The 19,773-nt window shown below is 37.8% G+C and overlaps 4 protein-coding genes across 5 annotated transcripts; 3 read left to right on the top strand and 1 right to left on the bottom strand.

Moving 5' to 3' along the window:
• Positions 1-181: 181 nt before the first annotated feature.
• On the top strand, positions 182-6,108 carry LOC103570771 (eukaryotic peptide chain release factor subunit 1). The gene is made up of 9 exons (XM_008548631.3): positions 182-284; positions 758-1,034; positions 1,150-1,325; positions 1,401-1,528; positions 1,614-1,764; positions 1,951-2,141; positions 2,222-2,572; positions 2,650-2,797; positions 4,856-6,108. Exons 2-9 carry the CDS (start codon positions 949-951, stop codon positions 4,936-4,938), a joined length of 1,314 nt encoding a protein of 437 aa, XP_008546853.1. The 5' UTR covers positions 182-284; positions 758-948; the 3' UTR covers positions 4,939-6,108.
• A 227-nt stretch (positions 6,109-6,335) lies between these two features.
• On the bottom strand, positions 6,336-9,850 carry LOC103570773 (protein MCM10 homolog). The gene is made up of 2 exons (XM_008548632.2): positions 9,441-9,850; positions 6,336-9,372 (listed from the first exon to the last, which is right to left on the bottom strand). Exon 2 carries the CDS (start codon positions 9,273-9,275, stop codon positions 7,104-7,106), a length of 2,172 nt encoding a protein of 723 aa, XP_008546854.1. The 5' UTR covers positions 9,276-9,372; positions 9,441-9,850; the 3' UTR covers positions 6,336-7,103.
• Positions 9,851-10,547: 697 nt separating this feature from the next.
• LOC103570774 (peptidyl-prolyl cis-trans isomerase FKBP8) lies at positions 10,548-12,526 on the top strand. Its single transcript, XM_008548633.3, has 5 exons — positions 10,548-10,859; positions 10,997-11,330; positions 11,402-11,601; positions 11,740-12,041; positions 12,127-12,526. Exons 2-5 carry the CDS (start codon positions 11,019-11,021, stop codon positions 12,444-12,446), a joined length of 1,134 nt encoding a protein of 377 aa, XP_008546855.1. The 5' UTR covers positions 10,548-10,859; positions 10,997-11,018; the 3' UTR covers positions 12,447-12,526.
• A 55-nt stretch (positions 12,527-12,581) lies between these two features.
• On the top strand, positions 12,582-19,531 carry LOC103570775 (alpha-2-macroglobulin-like protein 1). 2 transcript variants are annotated; one of them, XM_008548634.2, is made up of 4 exons: positions 12,582-12,968; positions 13,035-13,225; positions 13,635-13,885; positions 14,069-19,531. In XM_008548634.2, the coding sequence occupies exons 1-4, from the start codon at positions 12,892-12,894 to the stop codon at positions 19,526-19,528; spliced, it is 5,979 nt and encodes a 1,992-aa protein (XP_008546856.1). In that variant the 5' UTR covers positions 12,582-12,891; the 3' UTR covers positions 19,529-19,531. The 2 variants fall into 2 exon arrangements, with proteins under 2 accessions (XP_008546856.1, XP_008546857.1); XM_008548635.2 differs by lacking the exons at positions 12,582-12,968; positions 13,035-13,225 and adding an exon at positions 13,285-13,544.
• The last annotated feature ends 242 nt before the right edge of the window (positions 19,532-19,773 follow it).

The following is a 19,773-nucleotide window of genomic DNA, read 5'->3' as shown; positions in this document are numbered from 1 at the left end:
ATTATTTTGAGTATTTTATACTAAAAAATTGAATGGCGTTGCCGCCACCGGTATCCGCAGCAGCAGTGACGTTAACAGAGTTTTCCAGAAGAGTATAGAGTCCACATACTGTAGCATTGGACTAGTGCCTTTTTCCTATGGCCGACGTGTGCGTGGATTAAAAAAAAAAATATATTGTATCAATTGTCGTCACGCAGTGTATTCCGCCCGCATCGGAGTCCACGCCGTCCTCCGACGGTTAAAAAAACGCGCCCGGAGTCTGGAATCCGTCGCGAGGCGACTTAGTAAGTGGCATAAAATTAATTTCATTTATTATAAATAAAATAAAATAATTTATTAGACCTAAGATCCATCTTATACATTTGAAAAAAAAATAAATGAAATAGAAAATGTTTTAAAGTGAGTCAGAGTACGAGTGGTGAGTGAAGGCAGTAGATGGTGATGGGAGTTTGCTGCCACGATGTGAGAATAAGAAAGAGTGAGTGATAAAGATGGAGTGCTGGGCAGTTGCCATGGTGTGAATGAGACAGAACACGAGTGAGACCTACACGACACACTAGTATAACTTGTAGCAATGCTGTAGTTCCCTCCTATCCTCGTATCGCTCTACACTCCACACATTCTTCCACTGACATAATCCGGTATAAACTGGATCTAGTCAGTTCATATTGATGATCTTGCTTCTCCGCATATTCTTGCACCTCAAAACTACGTATCAAATAAATTAATTTCTTTTATTTAATTCAAATAATTACAGAATACTTAAGTTGGTCGTGCCCTTGCCCTTGCCCTTGGACCCGATCTCGGACTTGGCCTGAAGTCTAAGGAGAGGATCAGGCTGGTCCTGAAACCCCTTTATTATTTTTTTTTATTTTAATCCGTAATTATTTAATTGCCACGGCGTGACTCCAGTATCATAACCAGCCACGCGACTCACCACGCGCTAAAATGTCCAACGAAGAAACTTCCGCTGATAGGAATGTCGAGATCTGGAAGATCAAGAAACTCATCAAGAGTCTCGAGATGGCCAGAGGGTAAATTATTTATTTATTTTCTTGTTTTTTTTTATTGTCTTGGTACGACATATGGTGAGCCTTTGTCTAGTATTTTAAATTAATTAATTTCTTAACATAATTAATATTACCCCAGGAATGGTACGAGCATGATATCGCTGATAATTCCGCCGAAGGATCAAATCTCGCGGGTCAGTAAAATGTTGGCCGATGAATTTGGTACCGCGTCTAATATTAAGTCACGTGTAAATAGGTTATCAGTACTTGGTGCAATAACATCTGTACAACATCGACTTAAATTATATACCAAAGGTAACTATCAATAGATATACAAATATATGACGAGTTACTTTTAAAATAATATTTTAAATAATTTATTCACTCCAGTACCTCCCAATGGCCTGGTTATATATTGCGGGACTATCGTCACCGAAGAAGGAAAAGAAAAGAAGGTCAACATTGACTTTGAACCTTTCAAACCTATAAATACTTCCTTATATTTATGTGACAACAAGGTATTTATTATTATTATTGTTATTAGTGACAATAGAAAACAAATAATTATAGTTATTACTTGTAATTATTCATTTTTTGCCGTAGTTCCACACAGAAGCATTGACGGCGTTGCTGGCAGACGATAATAAGTTTGGTTTCATTGTAATGGATGGTAATGGTGCTCTGTTTGGAACACTACAAGGAAACACGCGCGAAGTCCTTCATAAATTTACTGTCGACTTACCAAAAAAACACGGTAATTTTTTAAATTTTATTTTAATATAAATATTACGGGAATTCCAGACAAAATTTTATCAATTAATTGAAAAAAAAAATTAAAGCGTCAATTGAAATCAAGACAAAAGTGGAGGACACTGTCTGAGAATGTCCTTAAAGTAAAAAATAAATTAAAACTAATAATAAATGAAATAAAAATTAACAGGTAGAGGAGGTCAATCTGCGTTACGTTTTGCCCGATTGCGTATGGAGAAACGGCACAATTACGTGCGAAAAGTTGCTGAAGTTGCGACGCAATTGTACATTACTAATGACAAACCCAACATTGCTGGACTTATCCTAGCTGGTAGCGCTGACTTCAAAACAGAGCTCAGTCAGTCTGATATGTTTGATCCCGTATGTATTTAATTACTCATAGAAGCCTAAAATAAAATAATTATTTACATATTTTAATATGAAAAATATTTCTTCTACAGAGATTGCAAGCTAAAGTAATAAAACTGGTGGACGTTTCTTACGGAGGTGAGAACGGTTTCAACCAAGCAATTGAACTGGCAGCAGAGTCACTTCAGAACGTAAAGTTCATCCAGGAGAAAAAGTTAATCGGCCGTTACTTTGATGAAATATCACAAGACACTGGTAAATATTGCTTCGGAGTCGAGGATACGCTTCGCGCTCTAGAGCTCGGCAGTGTCGAGACTCTGATCTGCTGGGAGAATCTTGACATCCAGCGGTACGTTTTGAAGAACCACACGAATGGCGAGGAAAAGGTGCTACATCTTACTCCAGAACAGGAAAAAGACAAAACTCACTTTACTGACAAAGAAGTACGTAACTTATGTATACATAAATATATATATTCGTTTTAAGTTATAAAAATATATTAACTTTCTATTTATTACAGAGTGGGGTAGAGTTAGAATTAGTTGAGTGTCAACCGCTGCTTGAATGGCTAGCGAATAATTACAAAAGTTTTGGTGCCACCTTAGAAATAATTACCGACAAATCCCAAGAAGGCTCGCAGTTCGTCAGAGGTTTCGGTGGAATCGGAGGTAAAATTTTTTTCTTTTATTACAAATATCTATTCCTAGTTTGGTTTCACTTACGCGCGCTTTTAAATGTTCCTTTTTCAAATTTTGTCTACGCGTCTAAAAATTATTTCACTCCAAAATAATTTGTCACATTATTAAATAACTTGACGTCAATTTTTTGACTTTAGCGTAGAAAAGATTTGAAAAATAAAAGGAACATCCGCTGACAATAAATTGGAACCAAACTAAACTACTTGGTCACTAGTAAAAGCGAATTGATAATTAGAATTAAGAATACTCTTGACGCTTAATTAAAACAATAATCGCACTAACAATAAAGTAAATAGTTTATATTAAATCAGGTAGCTTGGCTATTTTATGAATAAATTTAAAAAAAAGCCGAAGTAAATTAACAGCCATGTAAATTAAAACAAAAAATATATATTCTAACTTTGAATAATATTAATAATTGTGGAGTGTTGTTGTAAATATAGGAATCCTACGCTACAAAGTCGATTTCCAGTCACTGCAGGCCGATGAGCCTCTCGATGATGTTGACCTCGATGATTACTAAGTTATTCGTCTCAAAATAATACTCAGTGTCGATTCAGGTAGAATTGTTATAAATCTCTGGCTTTAAAAAAGTGCAACACATCGTTATCGTTGTTCAGTAGAAAAAAAAAAGTTTCTTTACTTCATTAATTTATTAAAGTCTTTTATTTATCGTATCACGCAGTTGCTTTCTTCCATTTTATATAAATTCTTTAGATAGAATTTATATGCCTGGCAATTTATATATATAAATATATATTTTATTCTTCATTACATTTATTTTACTCGTTATTATTTAACGTCGACGTCGGCATCCTACATCAGTGGCATGATCTTCATTCTTCTTATTTATTTTAAACCAAAATTGTTTCGTTTCCATTAATCGTTATACATTTTTTAATCCTAGCTCGCTGAATGATTTTTACGATGGCTAAATCAATACGAACTATCATTTATTATTATTATTTATTTAAAAGATAGACGTAGATTTATTATAGACGTAGTTTGACTTTTTACACAGCTTAATTCATTGCATGGTTTATTTTTATAAATTTAGATGAGTAGCGGCGTGAGACACTTGTGATTTTTTTTTTTTTTCTTTTTTTACTTTACTCTATTTTTTTGTCACTGAGTGTCTCAGTTTTTAAGTACAAGCATGCTATACCTGTGTGAGCTAAAATTTGCCGCCCGAGATTTTGAATATTGGACTACTTATTTATTTACATATATTTATATATATAATTACTTTTATTGCAATCGATCTCTGGCGGCACAGAGAGCGCATTCATAACTGCAATGCGTATACTTTTAAAATAATTAATTCAGATAAATTAATACTCAAATTTTAATCTTTGAATTTTTTGTTAGCTCGCACTTTGGAAAAGGTATAGTACCTGCTTTATAATTAAGTGTAATTATAATTATAGTAATTAGATATATATATTTATGAATTTTTGTGTAAATTTTTATTCAAGAGTATTAGTATTTACTTTATTTGTTTAAGGGGACTGCAATTTTTTTTTCTTTACAAAACTTAAAGTTTATTGCAGTAATTTTAATGGTAAATATACAAAGGCGTGAAAAAATTAAAATTTTAAAATTTATAAATTAATTCCATTAATCGATTCATTGGTTTTTCGGTGGATTAATACAAATTAATATAAATAATAGATTTCTAATTAATAATTTATTTTTTGCCGTAAGATGGGTGGCGGCAGTTTTTGAAATTTTATGTGCGCGCGGTTATTTTGAATTTAAAATTAAAATTTAATTTATTTGTTGCCATAAGATGAATGGCGGTAATTTTAAATTCAAACTAAAGTACAAATTTATAGTAAGTGTTTGCTAATTAATAATTAAAGTCTTGATAAATATATAAAGAAAGTTCCAGTTTTGTATAATTACCATTAAAATTTTGAATAAGAATCTACAAAAAGCGATCCCCTTAATCGCATACCGAATTATGATTTTAAAAATTATTTAATTGTTAATTAAACTAATAAATAAATATATTTTTTTAATTTTTAGGTATTTTGCGATACAAAGTCGATTTTCAAAGTATGCAGCTTGAAGAAATTGAGTTCGATAATTTTGATTTGGATGATTACTAAGCAAATAAATAAATCGAAATACAAAAACTTTTATCATCTACAAAATAAATTTTGATCGTTATGGTACCAGGAAAAAAAAGGAACGGAAGTTACTGAAATAATTTTAAAAAAATGTAAAGAAAATTTTAGTACTACAAATTAACATAAAATAAAATAATAATTAATAAATAAATGAATAAATAAAAAACAACGATGAGCGTAAAGAGTTAAGTATTTTTTGGTAATCAAAAAACTTTTTGCGCTAAAAATATTGTCGTTGTTTAAATTTATTATTATTATTTACCAAGTTGAGAGTTTACGTTACGATTTCACAATATTTTCAATTAATAAATTACAAATATTACACAATTAAAATAAGAATAATAATAAAATAAAAAATCGCAAAACTTGTTGAAGTTAAAATTTTTTTTGCCCGGTGTTAATTAAAATTAAATTTATTGGAAGCGAATAAATGATAATAATATTTAATTAATTAAAAGTAATTACAGTAACTGTAACAATTAACATATGATTATGGATCAGCGATGTTTTTTGCGAAGTTATATAAAGAAATTGAGTTTAGTATGCACGTGAATGTTGGGAAAGTGAAAATAAAAATCTAAAAAACAAAAATAGTTTGAGCCGACGGATTAAATTCAAAGTTTTATTAATAAATAATTAATTATTTACATGAATAATTAATTTTAAAATACGAATGACAACTCGAAGACTGTAAAACTTATGCCAGCTTGAAAACCTGCCTACTACTTGATAAAAAAAAAAACTAAATAAAATCTTGCGAATTTAATCAGAGAATGGAAATAAAATAAACAGATAAAATATTGTAAGCGTGATAATAATGTATGAGTGTATTGAGATGTTAAGTATGTAATTGAGGTGTGGACTGAAAAATATTAAAAGCCCGTATCTTCTCAGGACGCGCTCTAGGACCTTTTGATAATTGAGTCCGAGTCCCGGGATACTAGTTGGTGTACAGAAAATATTTTGTACAGTACGATGCGCACTATTTAATTGTTCTGTTAACACTATTAATATTATAATTATTATTATTATTTTAAGTATAAATCATTTTTTTTTTTTTTTATGTTCCGATAACTCAATTTCTAACTTCTGTTTGATTTAACGTCTATGTTCAATGTTTATTAATAATAAAATTAAATTTAAATATTATTGAGGTTATTATTAATACTCGATGTGCAATTAATCGGTTGCATTTTTTTTATTTGCTAATTGTTTAAAATGAAATTTTCTTTATTTTTATCAATTAAATATAAGCAAATGTAATTTAATTGCTCAAGGAGAGGTTTTGGACAAAAGTTTATTTGAACAATTTTTTAGGAAATTTAATTATCTGAAAAAAAGATCCTTATAAATTTTATCGTAAAATTAATAATTAAGTCAGTAATTAATTTTTAAGTATTTAAAATTTTTATTTCGCACGTTCGTTAAATTATTTTACAAAAAATTAAAATATAAGCCTAATTTTCAAAAATATGATAAAAATATATTAGAGAAATTTTGTAGGAAATTAAATTCTCTACAAAAAAGGTCCTCATAAATTTTTTCATAACTCTAATAGTTTAGAAGATATCATTGATTTAAAAAAAAGGGACCGCGTGGTTAAAAAACTGAAACCTCTTCTCAATTAAAACTGATTTTAATTAAAAAATTAATTTAATTAAGCTAGAGTAATGTACAAAAATTGTTATTTAAAATCGTGGTTAGTCCGCGTTAAATCACGTTTTTTTTTTACATAAAAATGTTAACAATAACAAAGATCAGTTTGCATTGCGCGCCCAATTCAAATCGTCCATCGAGAAGATTCGCGGGTGTGAGTGATAGCCGACTGTTGACTTTGGAGATTAAAATAAAAATAACGTATCCAGATCCCGACATGCTCGATATTTTTAAACGAATACCATTACAAAATATATGTCTTGTTAAAAATAATAATAATAATAAACGATACTAAACGGGTCAAGGTGATCAATTAAATCACATTCCAATTACCGACAATGCAATTAAAAAAAAAGTTCATTTTAAAAATTAAAAAAAAATTAAAGGTGAAAGGAATGCAAATTAATTATTAATTAATCCTTGAGTCCTATATTTAATTTCCTAGTATATTTTAACGTTTTAAAAAATTAAAAAATTAATTACAATTGTTAATCAGTATCAGGAACAAGAAGACTGAGACTCGTGTCCGTAATGTCGCCTCCAATGAACTTTTGTTCTCCTCCGCGAATGGACAACTTGTCTCTGGCCAACCCGACCTTCTTCTCGTCCATCATCCCGGTCCTCAACCAAGAGGACCCGCTGCATTTATTACAAGTAACTGAAGGAATCCTGTCAAGACTGACAGTCCTGTTGCCGCAGTCTCCGCACTTGAAGAAGCTCTTGACCGCGTCGATTACTCTCAGCGGATGCTTCTGAGTCTTGCAGAGATCAGACGCTGAGAAAGACGTGTACTTGCAGATCAAACACTTGACCGCTTTGCAGTCGACTTTAAAAGTCTTGATCATCTTCTCTTCCATTCTCTCCTTGGCCTCCAGTTTATTGAAGTACTTTTCCTGCTCGTTCTCCTGTGACCTTTCTATCAGATCTCCATGCGCCGAAGTCTTTTCCATCAGTTCCTTGAATCTCTCCTTGGCAGCTTTCTTGGCCGCAGGCTCAGGATCTTCTGGTTCCTCGCGAGTTCGCTTGCTGGCCGCTACCTTTTTCTCCCGACTGGCTGCTATTTTATTGGGATTCGACTGCTTGAAGCCCCCGTTGCTTTTCACCCACTCGATGGCATTTCTCTTGGCCTTGTTGATGTGTTTCTTGGTAATGGGCTCGGAGAAGTCTATCGTGCTTCCTTTAAGACCAGAACCAAGTCGCGGAATCGGTGGCAATGGTGACAGAGTACACTTGGGAGTCGTTACTTTTTCAGCAATTGACGTAGGTCTCAATGGTGACAAGACACCAGCTATTAAATTTGATGTCTTAGGATTCCAATCACGTATTTTCTGTAACCGGTCTGTGTTTTTTATTTTACTCGCCGACTCAACTGTTTCTGCTGGTCCAGTTCCTAGTCCTAGTCCTAGTCCAGTTCCACCAGGCTTTGAATCACCTGGACCAGGATTTGAAGTCTTACCAGTTCCAGTTAGCAAAGCCAATCGCTCAGAATCTTTCTGCTCCATTTTAAGATTACGTTTTGCTGGTACCACTAGCATATTAGTATGATGATTAGCTTGTGAATACATCCCGGAACCTTTGCTACCAGCATTTAAATTATTTTTCGACCCAAAATTAGTCCCAAACTTTCTGTTCATATGATCAGTCTGCAAATCTTGTCTCCTAGAAGCTTTATTGTACTCAGTCTTCACGTGGTAAATGCAGTACTCGCATCTATTGACATTGACAATGGCATTGCAAGGGTCTCCGTTCTTCTTAACAGACTTGCAGCGCCCAAGATCCTTGGAATTACCCAGAATCATTATTTTCTGAGCATTGTCAACTGACAGAGCTGCTTCGTCTTTATCATTACGTGCCTCCAGGACCGAGGGGTTCAAGATACCGACGACGACACCATCAGTTACCTTCCAGAATGTCTTGTAGGCTCCTTTGAACAGGAAGACCGTCACTCTGTTTACGTTTTCCGTAAGGTCGCTGATGGTCCAGATGCAGTAGGCGTTTCCGTTCTGTGACTTCTTGGTCGCGGATCTCTGGATCAGAACTCCCGCTATCACCCAGTCGTTGTTGAGGTCCTGAGTGGTGATAAAGTTCTTGACCTTCGATACCGTGACAGCAGCACGTCCTTTCATGCGCTCTGCCAGCTCATTCGATGATATCAGTGGCTTGACAATCCGCAGACCAAATATCGGATCTGTATAAATATCCGAAGGTTTCTTCAGCCATTCCTTGATCGGTCCTTCTTTTACTTTATTACCAGCACCAACACCAGCTTGAGACTTTGAATCAGCACGTGGACTTCTAGAAAATGTATTGTTATAAACTTTTTCCTTAATATTTACGTCCGATGAACTGGATCTTGGTCCAGACAAATGATCTTTGTCATCCTGCTGCTTTTTCAAAAGCTCCTTTATACTTCTCCCCGCTTCCGAATAAGTTCGCTCCTCAAAGTACTTATTGTCCTCATCATCCGAAGAATCCACATCGTGCATTAGTTTCGAAGCGTCTTTATCAACTTTTTCCTCAACTTTCTGCTGGCCGTCACTTTGCTCCTCAACCGAGTCCAGAAAATTAAAATCCAACTCCTTGATTACTTTCTTCGGCGCTTCCTCATCATTGGCCAGGAGATCTTCCAGAAGATCTCCAACATCCGAGTCATCACTCATATTTATTTATTTATTTACAATATTGACAGTTAATTTATTTTTTAAATCACAGTTTGGTATCACAACAAAGTAACCTAATTCTCAAACTCCAGTGCAACTGAAATTTTTAAATTTATAAATTAATAATGAGTATTTAATATCAAATAATTAATTATTGATACTTACCCAATAATTATTTACATAAATGAATTTATAAATTATTATTTGTACAGGTGATTTATATTTATTTTTATCACTGTGTGCTGACTTTGATACTTTTTGGCGCGAAAGCTACAAGTTTGTCGGTAAAAGAGATTCCATTCCGTTATCGGCATCATTATTATTATTATTTGCTAACAATACAATTGACAAATAAAATTTTGTATCTTGCAACTCCTGCAGTGGTCGAGTGGTTCGATCCCTTCACAGGCCGTCAGGCCTGAGGTTCTCCCTCAGCGGCCGACAGGCCGAAGGTACCAGAGTTCAATCCCGGTCTGCAGTCTAGTTTAATTTTTTTAAATCCTTATTTACTTAAAACTAGTCGGCATAAATATAATTAATGTCTGTCATTTTTCTAGTACTGCAGTGGTCGAGTGGTTCGACCCCTTGGTATGGAGAGCCGATATGAGCTGAGTTTTACAACTCGTGCGCATGTCCGGCAGGAAAATTAAAGGTACCAGGAAGGAGTCCGGTCTGCTGTCAATTTTACTTTTTATATTTATAAGTTTACTTATAACTATTTAGTTTAAATCCAATTAATGACAATCAACTTTCGAGTCCTGCAGTGGTTCTGTGGCGGACTGCTTCTCCAAAGCCCCGGCATCGAAAAGCGTACTACCCCGGATGTTATACTAGTAAAGTGTATGTCTGGGCTCTATGTCGGGGATCGCCACCTTTGGAGGAATACCGGATCAAATCCGACTGTGGGGCTTCTATTTTTGCTATTTTTTTTTTTTTTTTTTTTTTTTTTTAATATTAATTAATTATTAATTATTATTTTTACTGATACTAAAATTAGCTGACCTTTCATAATTTTTGAATTTTTTTTACAGGCGGTAAATTAAAAAAAAAAAATATTTCAAAAAATCGCACCTGGAGTTTTTTAAATTTTCTACATGTGCATTGTTAAAATTTTTTTTTTTTTGCAATTAATTTGTTGAAAAAAAAAGTCTGAAAATTTTAAATTGTCTGCTAATTTCAGGATCATATTTTTACTCAGTTGCTAAAGTAAATTTCTACAATTTAAATTTCTTCATTTTCGCGCGCCATCTACCGTCAACTTTTTTTTTTTTATTTATTTAGAAAAAAAAAAAGTTAAGAATTTTAAAATTGTTATTATTGTAAAGAAATAAAATATAAAATTGAATTTAAATTAAATGGACAATCAGCGACATCAATGACCACTTTCAAAAGAGTAATAAATTAAATATGTATGTACATATATACATGCTTACATATATCTTGTAAATATGTGTCAGCGTTTTTTTAAACACCACAGACAAGATTAATCACTCGACCCTATTTTTTAACACAAAAAACAAAACTTGGCTTATTCTACTCATAGATTTTTAAAAATATCGACAATTAATTATTTATTAATTAAACGTAAGTAATTATTTATTTTATATAAATTTATATACTTATTGACAATAAAATCACATGTAGATTCTAAGCTGATGACTCTGCAGTTTTATATTTCGCCGATAATTAATTAAATGCGTAATTATTTTTTATATATTTAGATATATATATTCGTTATTTAAAATGGAGCCGGATCAAGAGTACGGCAGCCAAGCGGATTTTATAAAAGACGAATTTAATTTCGGTGTTGATCCAAAGGATCCCTACACCAAAGCTCTGCTGAACGAGGAGCCCAAGGAAGATGAGTGGATGGACATCCTGGGCAATGGACAATTGAAAAAAAAGACGATCGTTAAAGGGCAGAAAGGCACTAGACCTAATCAAGGTGATCTCTGCACTGTTGACATCACCGGGAGCTTGACTCCAGATGGCAAGGAGGTAATTGAAACCTTGAAGGCTGTCACTGTCCAGCTTGGAGATCACGAAGTCATCCAGGTAATTTTTATTCGTTTATTTAAATTTGTATGGAGATATTTTTTTAAAATTTATTTATCAACATCATGTAGGGGTTAGAGTTGGCTCTAGCGCTGATGGACGTCGGCGAGGTTGCTGAGATAGAAATAGCTGCGAGATTCGGGTATGGAGATGTCGGCAGACAGCCAGAAATACCAGCAGGAGCTAAACTTTTTTATAATGTGGAATTAAAAAGTGTCGAAATGGAACCGGATGTTGACAGTTTGACTGTCGCTGAAAGAAAAGCTATTGGGTAATTATTTATATCTGTATTTATAATTTAAGGGCATAGACAGCCCTTTATTTTTTAAAAATTTGCGATGACTTTCAACTGTTGATGATTTTCAAATCTAAGGATGGTCTTAATTGATTAACTGGATGTTTATTTTAGAAATAAAAAACGTGAACGTGGGAACTGGTGGTTTTCTCGCGACGAACCGACGATAGCGATCCAGTGTTACCGCAGAGCATTGGAATTTTTAGTTCCCGGTGACAATTACGATCCAAAAAAATTAAAAGATGACAAAATAATAACAGATAGTGACTTGGAAGTGCTTTTGGACGACAGAACAAAAGTTTACAACAATCTAGCGGCTGCTCAAATAAAAACTGAAGCTTACGAAGCAGCTCTGGAAAGTGTCGACAACGTTCTGAGAACTGAACCCCACAATGTAAAGGCGTTATTCAGAAAAGGTAATTAAATTGTGTACTGACAGCTGTCACTCTGAAGTAAATTTCTTTTCATACAAATCATTAAAAAATTCTTAAAAATTCCCAGGTCGGATTCTTCATAAAAAAGGCGAGTACTCAAGTGCCGTAAAAGTTTTCCAAGAGGCTGCGAAGCTGGACCCCGAGTCCAAAGCCATCCAGCAAGAGCTGTCAGTCCTCAAGGGAAAAAGTGCACGGGAAAATATATATGAGAAAAAGCTGTACCGTAAAATGCTGGGGGGCTCAAGCGCGGAGAGCTCGTCGCCGACAGAAAGTAAAAAAAATTCAAAACCCTCAAAAAAATCAAACAAAAGTAAATTAGCCTGGAGTCTTATCGGCGGGACACTGGCTGCTGTCACCGGTGTAATTCTGTATAAATTATCATTTTAAAATATCAATTAAGTTATTACTGAATTATGTTTAATATTTTGAATTTATTTTAAATAATAACATTCCGAATTTATAAATTATTATCTATTATTGTTATTATTAATCTATTAATAATAATTCCTCATATCAGTTAAGTATAAGTTATAAATATTGTATTCTATTGAGAAAATACGACGTATAATTTAATACAATAGCTAATATAAGTAAGAGGGGGTCACCGAGAATGATTAATCAAATGACGACGACGAGTACGATGTTATTTTACGTCCAACATTCCTACTCAACACTTTTAAAGCTTCGTATTACTTTATTATACAATTTATAACCGCAGTCAGCGATGATGCTGCTCATCTATCAGTTTTTTATACTTATTTGAAGTGTGCATACAATCTATTCACTTTAATCATCAATTACTGCATTAAATAGACATCCAGGAATCGTAATCATGCATCATATAAAATTATATATTTTAATATCAACGATAAACTTAATCCTCGCCAGCAAAATAGACCCCGTTGACAGGTAAATTTTTAAATTTCATTTGAATAATTAGTAAATAAATAGATTTATTTGAATAATTTTTTTCAGAGGATACATTTTTACGTCACCTAAAAAAATACTAGCTGGGGAAACGGAGAGCGGATGCTTGTCGCTGCACAATTTAGAGCCACCGGCTCACGTTCTCCTGGAACTGATTTCGCCAGCGGCGGCTTCGACCTCAACGACGACTGCTGCTGACGAGGAAATTCTCGCGAGCACCAGCACGCTACTGGAAACCGGTAATTATTTAATTTATTATTTAGTTTTTTAGATAAGAGTTGATTCGAGTGGAGACTAGTCTGCAGTAGGATTTTAAAATTTAAACAACAAGCTGAGAGCTAAGACCTGATAATGGATCTTTGACCTCAGATAAGACGAGGCCTCAGCTAGCGAACATTAACCAGGAGAAATTTATGAGGCATGCAGTAGATGTATTAATGTCCTTGCTCTGCCGCTCAGCAATCTTTAGTAATCATTCTTGATCGTATTCCCCTTCCTATAACTAATAAATTGTTACTTCCTGTGTCGACGATACATACGGGGAGCGATAATGTCTCGGTATATTAAATATAAAATGCGTTGTAAAATTTATCATATGAATTTTTGTCTTTGTCTTTTAAATTTTTAAATTTTATATATTTTTTTTAGGAAGTGAAACATGTCTGGAACTATCGGTACCAGATCGCGCGCAGATGACCTACTCTATGGCGAGACTCAGACTGAAGATACGGTTCGATAAATATCCCGAGTATCATGTTAATACGGAAAAAGATGTTTACATTGAGTATGATTCATCAATTGTATTTGTTGAGACTGATAAGCCGATTTATAAACCTGGACAAGATGTTAACATCAGACTACTTGCGTTGACGCACGATTTGAAACCATGGAAGAGACCGGTATTTATTTTCTTTTCATTTTTCAGGCCCAGTCTCTGGCAGTATCAAGCCCCCTATTTTATTATTTAAACTGTTTGTTGTCTGATGATTATGTAGAGTTATTTTAGGGGGACTGCGAGTCGAAAATTTTAAGACTGGGGAGTTATTTTTTTTTAATTCATTAATTTAAATTTGTAAATTTAGATACCAAAAGTATGGATAGAGAACCCGGCAGAGGTTCGTGTCGCGCAGTGGACGAACCTGAACATGGACCGTGGAATAGTCCAGCTCCAGTTTCCGCTGTCACCGGACCCGAATCTCGGCAGCTGGAGAATAAAAGTGGAGAAGAAAAAATCACATCCGCATTTGATTCACACGACGAGCTTTGATGTAAAGAAGTACGTGCTGCCCAAGTTCCAAGTGACGGTAACGGGACCCAGTTATATTTTAGCGGATGCGGACAATGCGACCTGGACCATCTGCGCGAGATACAGCTACGGCGAGCCGGTGCGTGGGACTCTCAGGATAAAGTGCACACCCCAGATACCGAGTTGGCGTCGGGGTAAATATAATTTTCCCGCGATAAATTACGAAACGCGAATTGATGCTCGCGACGGGTGCACGGGCCCATTCACTGTCTCCAGCTCGGAAATGGGACTTCCAGATTGGGAAGTTGCGCCCAATAGTATTATTTTTACTGCGAATTTAACGCAAGACGGCACTGAGACCGTCGAGACAGCCACCAGCCGCGTGGTAGTCATGCACCAGGCTCTGAAACTCGAGTTTCTACCGCACACGCCCAAGTATTTTAAACTCGGACTGCCCTATCACGGAAAACTCCGAGTGCTGCGTCCAGATTCCGAGACCCCGGCTGCTGGGGAAAAAATCCAGTTGTGTCTTCGCGTTCGCGGCAAAGACGACTGGTGGGCCCGGGTCGTGGTCGAATGCAAAAATTTCACATCTTCCGCTATGGGATTCGTCAACTTCATCGTTCCGCCTCAGCACAGAAATATCGTCCTGCTGAGCTTCGTCGCCACGGGAATAGAATACCCGACCAAGTACTACTCTCCGGACAAGCGATGGCGAGTGTTCATGGATCAGCCGGCAGCTTACATCGACGTCGGCGCCTGGTACTCGCCATCAGAAAGCTACCTGGCAGTGGCACGTGGCGACCAGCCGATAGTCTGCGGAGAAAAGTATCCATTCAATGTGATGTACACTCTGGATCCCGAGGCGACCAATGAATCGATTGCGTTTCACTACTCGATAAACTCGAAAGGCGACTTGTTGATTTTCGGTCACGTAAAACATAAACCCCACAAAGATTCAATTTTAAATTACGCTGAATTCAAAAACGTGCTGGGTCGCGGGTCTGCTGACGCGACGACCGGTCGCAGTGAAGTGCCCAAGAACAATATTGTTCATAGATTCCCCCTTAGCGTAAAAGTGACACCAAGTATGGCACCGATCTCGGAACTTTTGCTGTACTACGTCCGCCCTGACGGCGAGACTGTGGCGACAACGTACACGATTGAGATAAACGGCGGCGACAGTTGCTTTGAAAACCGCGTAAAGACCACGTGGTTGGACACCGCAGCTACTGAAGACATAAAACGCGCACCTGGTGAAGTCGTGCGATACAACATCGAGGCTGCTCCTTGGTCACTCTGCGGTGTTTCTGTCGTCGACTCGTCGACCAACTTCCTCGCGCGACGGGACTCGAAGAAAAGTAATTTGATTGACGCTGAGGGAGCTTTTGATCAGACTAAAAAATTCCATTACAATCGTGGAGACACTCCGGCTCTGTATCAGAGTGTATGGAGTCATTGCAAAAAGACTATTCAGCCTCCGGAAACTTCGATTGATGAAATAGATCACTTGCCTTCTCCAGCAGTTGAAGCTCCACCCGTTTGGGACCACAGCGGCGCGCGAACTTGGCAGAGTGGCTTCGACCGGAAACGCAACAGCAAACGACAATCATCATCATCATCGCGAAAAGCTCGCAGCAGTGGAATAAGTTTAAACGGGGTAGTAAATTACGTCGATGCAATGCAAGCATTTGATGACTTTGGCGTGATAGTAATGAGCGATTTAATCTTAGAGTCGCGTCCATGTCCGCAAAATAGCCAGTGGTGGCCGATGAACCCACTGGAGAGCATAGAAATGGGCCATCGGAGTATGGATGAGCCAGACCGAATTTGGGGTAACATGAAAATGCCCCAAGCGTTTCCTCTTCTGAATTTTGGTGTCATCGAGCCGACACTGACTGGCAGCAATGCCGACGTCGGATACATCGACCAACTTCCGGGAGTCTCTCCGCGGTCTTACTTCCCTGAAACCTGGCTCTGGGAGTTGGTGACCACTGGCAAAGACGGCAAGGCTGTGATAAAACGGACGCTGCCGGACACCATCACCAACTGGATGGCCCACACTATTTGCATATCGTCCAGCTACGGACTCGGCATTGCTCCAGTAACGAAGCTGACGGCATTCCAGCCTTTTTTTCTGGACTACAGTCTTCCTTACAGCGTAAAACGGGGCGAGTTGCTTCGAATGAAAGTCTCACTGTTCAATTACATGCAGTACAGCTTGCCAGTTAAAATCCACTTGATCGAGGCACCGGGTTTTGAATTACATTTACCAACTACTTCCCCAGTTGGCGAGTACTGCGTAGCTCCCAGGAAGAGTATTGTCCACGAGTACGTACTCATACCCCGGGTGATTGGTGAGATAAATATTACCGTGTCAGCGGCTGTTGATTTGTCAGCGAATCAAACTACTTGCGCATCAGAAGACAAAAAAATAAAAACAGAAATTTTTACTCAGGATACGATAATAAAACCGATTCTAGTTCTACCAGAAGGTTTTCCTATTGAGACGACACAGTCTGCGTTTGTTTGTCCCAAAGACTTCAATGATGACTCGAGCATCACTTGGAACTTGAGTCTGCCAGTTGACCCAGAAAATTTTATAGCTGACAGCGCGCGCGCATACGTGTCTTTGATTGGAGACTTACTGGGACCGGCTCTAGAAAATTTAGACAATCTGGTGCGTCTGCCATTTGGCTGCGGCGAGCAGAATTTAATTTTATTCGTACCCAATATTCATGTCATTAATTATCTTGACGCGACGACGAATCGTGGAGTCGATGGACCAGCGAACCCGCAGCTCAGACAAAAAGCTATTCGTAACATGGAAAAAGGTTATCAGCGCGAGTTGAACTACCGGCATCCAGACGGCTCGTACTCGGCCTTTGGACCTCAGAGCTCCGAGAGCACTGAACTTGGTGGGTCCATGTGGCTCACTGCGTTCGTTGTTAAATCTTACGCCCAAGCACGTCGCTATATTCACATTGACGACAGGGACCTCAAGCTATCCGTCAAGTGGATTTACCGAAAGCAGCTGGAGAACGGATGCTTCCCAGTCATCGGTAGGATATTCCACAAAGACATGAAAGGAGGACTCCAGGATGATGACAGCAGCACTGACTACGCAGCGGCACTGACTGCCTACGTCCTGGTGGCACTTGTCGAGAGCGTTGGGTCCTCAGCCGGTAAAAATTCCCTCCCGCCTTCAATTATCGACAACGCAGTCAATTGCCTGGAAAAAGTCATGACCAAAAACCTAAAAGAAGGCGGCGACTTGTACACAGTCGCCGTAGGAACTTACGCGCTGGCTTTGTTGGAGCATCCGAGTGCCAACAAGAGCATGAACCTGCTGCTAGATCGCTCGACGAGACTCCACGACCTTCTGTGGTGGGAAGACAAAACCAAAACATCTTCTCGCGGTCTGAGCATCGAGATGACAGCTTACGCGGTACTGAGTCTCGTTAAATTAGCGGGTGAGTCCAACATGGCACTTGCCCATCGCGCTATCAGATGGATGGCCAAGCAGAGGAACGCCGAGGGCGGGTTCACTTCAACCCAGGACACGGTAATTGGTCTCGAAGCTCTCGCTAAATATGCAACCGCAATGGCAGTCACCAACGCCACCACTGATCTGTCGATTCTCGTGACTGCTGGAGATGTCGACAGGATCATCCGCATGCACGATGAGAATCGGCGGGTGCTTGTGCAAATACCTCTCCCGGTATTTCCTACTCTCGTTGAGGTATTTGTTGAAGGCGAGGGCTGCGTTCTGGTCCAGACGAACCTCAAGTACAACGTGGCCCAAGTGACCGGGTCTCAGGCATTCGACCTGTCAGTCACCAGCAAACCCGTTGGCTCCAGCAGCGACGAATGTTCGATGCAAAAGATAAACGTCTGTGCCCGTTACAAAATGGCTGATGAAGAAAGCAACATGGCGCTGCTGGAAATTAAAATGATAAGCGGATACGTCGCCTATAAAACAACTCTGCATGCTCTGCTTGAAGATTCGCCAGTGACTCGAGTCGAGCGATTCGACGAAGAGCCCGACGGCTCAATAAGTATTTACTTTGACAAGCTAACTGCTGAAACAACCTGCATATCTTTCCTCGTATGGCGCGAAAACATCGTCGAGAAAACAGAACCCGCGAATGTTAAACTGTACGATTACTACCGACAAGAATTAATGATTACCCAGAGTTACAATTTTGTTTGCTGCACCTGCGACGTTGATACCGAGGACAACAGCCAGCTGGAGCCAATAATACCCTTGCCGTCGCGACCAGAATTGAAAGAGCTTCCGGTTCCCGTGAATACAATAATTAAAAAGTCAGAAAAAAGAACCGGGATACCGACGAGCTTGGACACTCTGCAGGATATTGAAAGACACAGCAAAGTAATCGCTGATGGGCAGTTGCTGGTTGAAAACAAGCAGTACCACGACCAAGTGGACCCGAACTTGGTGATCGTAAAGCAGAATGACATCACCGAGACCCCGGTACTCAGAGCGAGTGTCAGCACGACCGAGACAATGGGGACCGTCGCCTCACTGACCTCAGTGGAGCTCGAGGAAAAAAAAAACGACATCGGAGGCAGCGGGGCTGGTGATCTAGAAGAATCAGAAGCATTAGAGTTTGAATCATCATACAGTAAACCTTTGTCATCATTTATTGTCATTGATCATGAATTAGATACACCAGACGGCATCGAAGGACCGCCTCCTGTTTATATTAAACCTTCATTTGACATAAATAACTACAGCGGTAATGAAACAGATTTCACCTCTAATTTAAATCTACGTGGCAGTGTTTTAAATAACAACATTATCATAAACCACAACAATAATTTATCCTCGCAGCTGACGTCAACGGACGTTTACTTCAACCCCAGTGACAGCAAGTGTCCAATATGCGGTGACAAGTTGCCAGCAAACATCGACGAGATCTACTGCAGCGCCGGTAGTGTAATAAAAGTGGCGATTCGTCGTCTCCGAAGAGCCAGACTCCTGCTAGACATGATCGACAACCAGCAGCCGAAGCGTCTTCGCGCTACGGTAAATTTGCTGCTGGACGATGCGCGCTGCAAGTGCCCGCTGATTGACAAACCGGGAAGCTTGGCCTTGATGATCTTCACCCTGGGTAAGGACACTTCGCTCCTGACGATTGACGGCTCCGAGCACAAGGACTACGAGCTGGATGGACTGGTATCGATATACACGTTGCCGATTTCAAACCTCGGCGGCGCTTCTTTTGAAATAATAAAAGCTCGTTCCTCTTGTCCAAGAGCTGTGACTGCGTGACCAACTTTATTTATTTAGATTTTTACTAATCAATTAATTATCCAATTAAATATTTTATATACTGTATCATTTTTATTATTATAATTAATTAATTAACTTTATTAATTATTAATTATTATTATTATTAATTACTGATATCACGTAGGCTGTTGTTGAATTTGTATTTAATACTTAAAATTTTTACGACTACTTTCAGCGTAATCTACAATTTAAAATAAAAAATAAAACTATCAGCTATTAAAACA

This window comes from Microplitis demolitor, chromosome 5 (assembly GCF_026212275.2).
Source record: "Microplitis demolitor isolate Queensland-Clemson2020A chromosome 5, iyMicDemo2.1a, whole genome shotgun sequence".
Taxonomy (NCBI): Eukaryota; Metazoa; Arthropoda; class Insecta; order Hymenoptera; family Braconidae; genus Microplitis; species Microplitis demolitor.
The sequence above is the reverse complement of the archived record's forward strand: the minus strand, read 5'-3'. Positions and strand labels throughout refer to the sequence as shown.

Coding starts and splice junctions, on each gene's coding strand:
- LOC103570775 (XM_008548634.2), top strand. CDS start 12,892: ATGCATCATATAAAATTATATATTTTAATATCAACGATAAACTTAATC. Junction 12,969..13,034: donor AAAATAGACCCCGTTGACAG/GTAAATTTTTAA, acceptor AATTTTTTTCAG/AGGATACATTTTTACGTCAC. Junction 13,886..14,068: donor TGAAACCATGGAAGAGACCG/GTATTTATTTTC, acceptor TTGTAAATTTAG/ATACCAAAAGTATGGATAGA.
- LOC103570773 (XM_008548632.2), bottom strand. CDS start 9,275: ATGAGTGATGACTCGGATGTTGGAGATCTTCTGGAAGATCTCCTGGCC.
- LOC103570774 (XM_008548633.3), top strand. CDS start 11,019: ATGGAGCCGGATCAAGAGTACGGCAGCCAAGCGGATTTTATAAAAGAC. Junction 11,331..11,401: donor GAGATCACGAAGTCATCCAG/GTAATTTTTATT, acceptor AACATCATGTAG/GGGTTAGAGTTGGCTCTAGC. Junction 12,042..12,126: donor AAAGGCGTTATTCAGAAAAG/GTAATTAAATTG, acceptor AAAAATTCCCAG/GTCGGATTCTTCATAAAAAA.
- LOC103570771 (XM_008548631.3), top strand. CDS start 949: ATGTCCAACGAAGAAACTTCCGCTGATAGGAATGTCGAGATCTGGAAG. Junction 2,142..2,221: donor AGTCTGATATGTTTGATCCC/GTATGTATTTAA, acceptor TTTCTTCTACAG/AGATTGCAAGCTAAAGTAAT. Junction 2,798..4,855: donor AGGTTTCGGTGGAATCGGAG/GTAAAATTTTTT, acceptor TTTAATTTTTAG/GTATTTTGCGATACAAAGTC.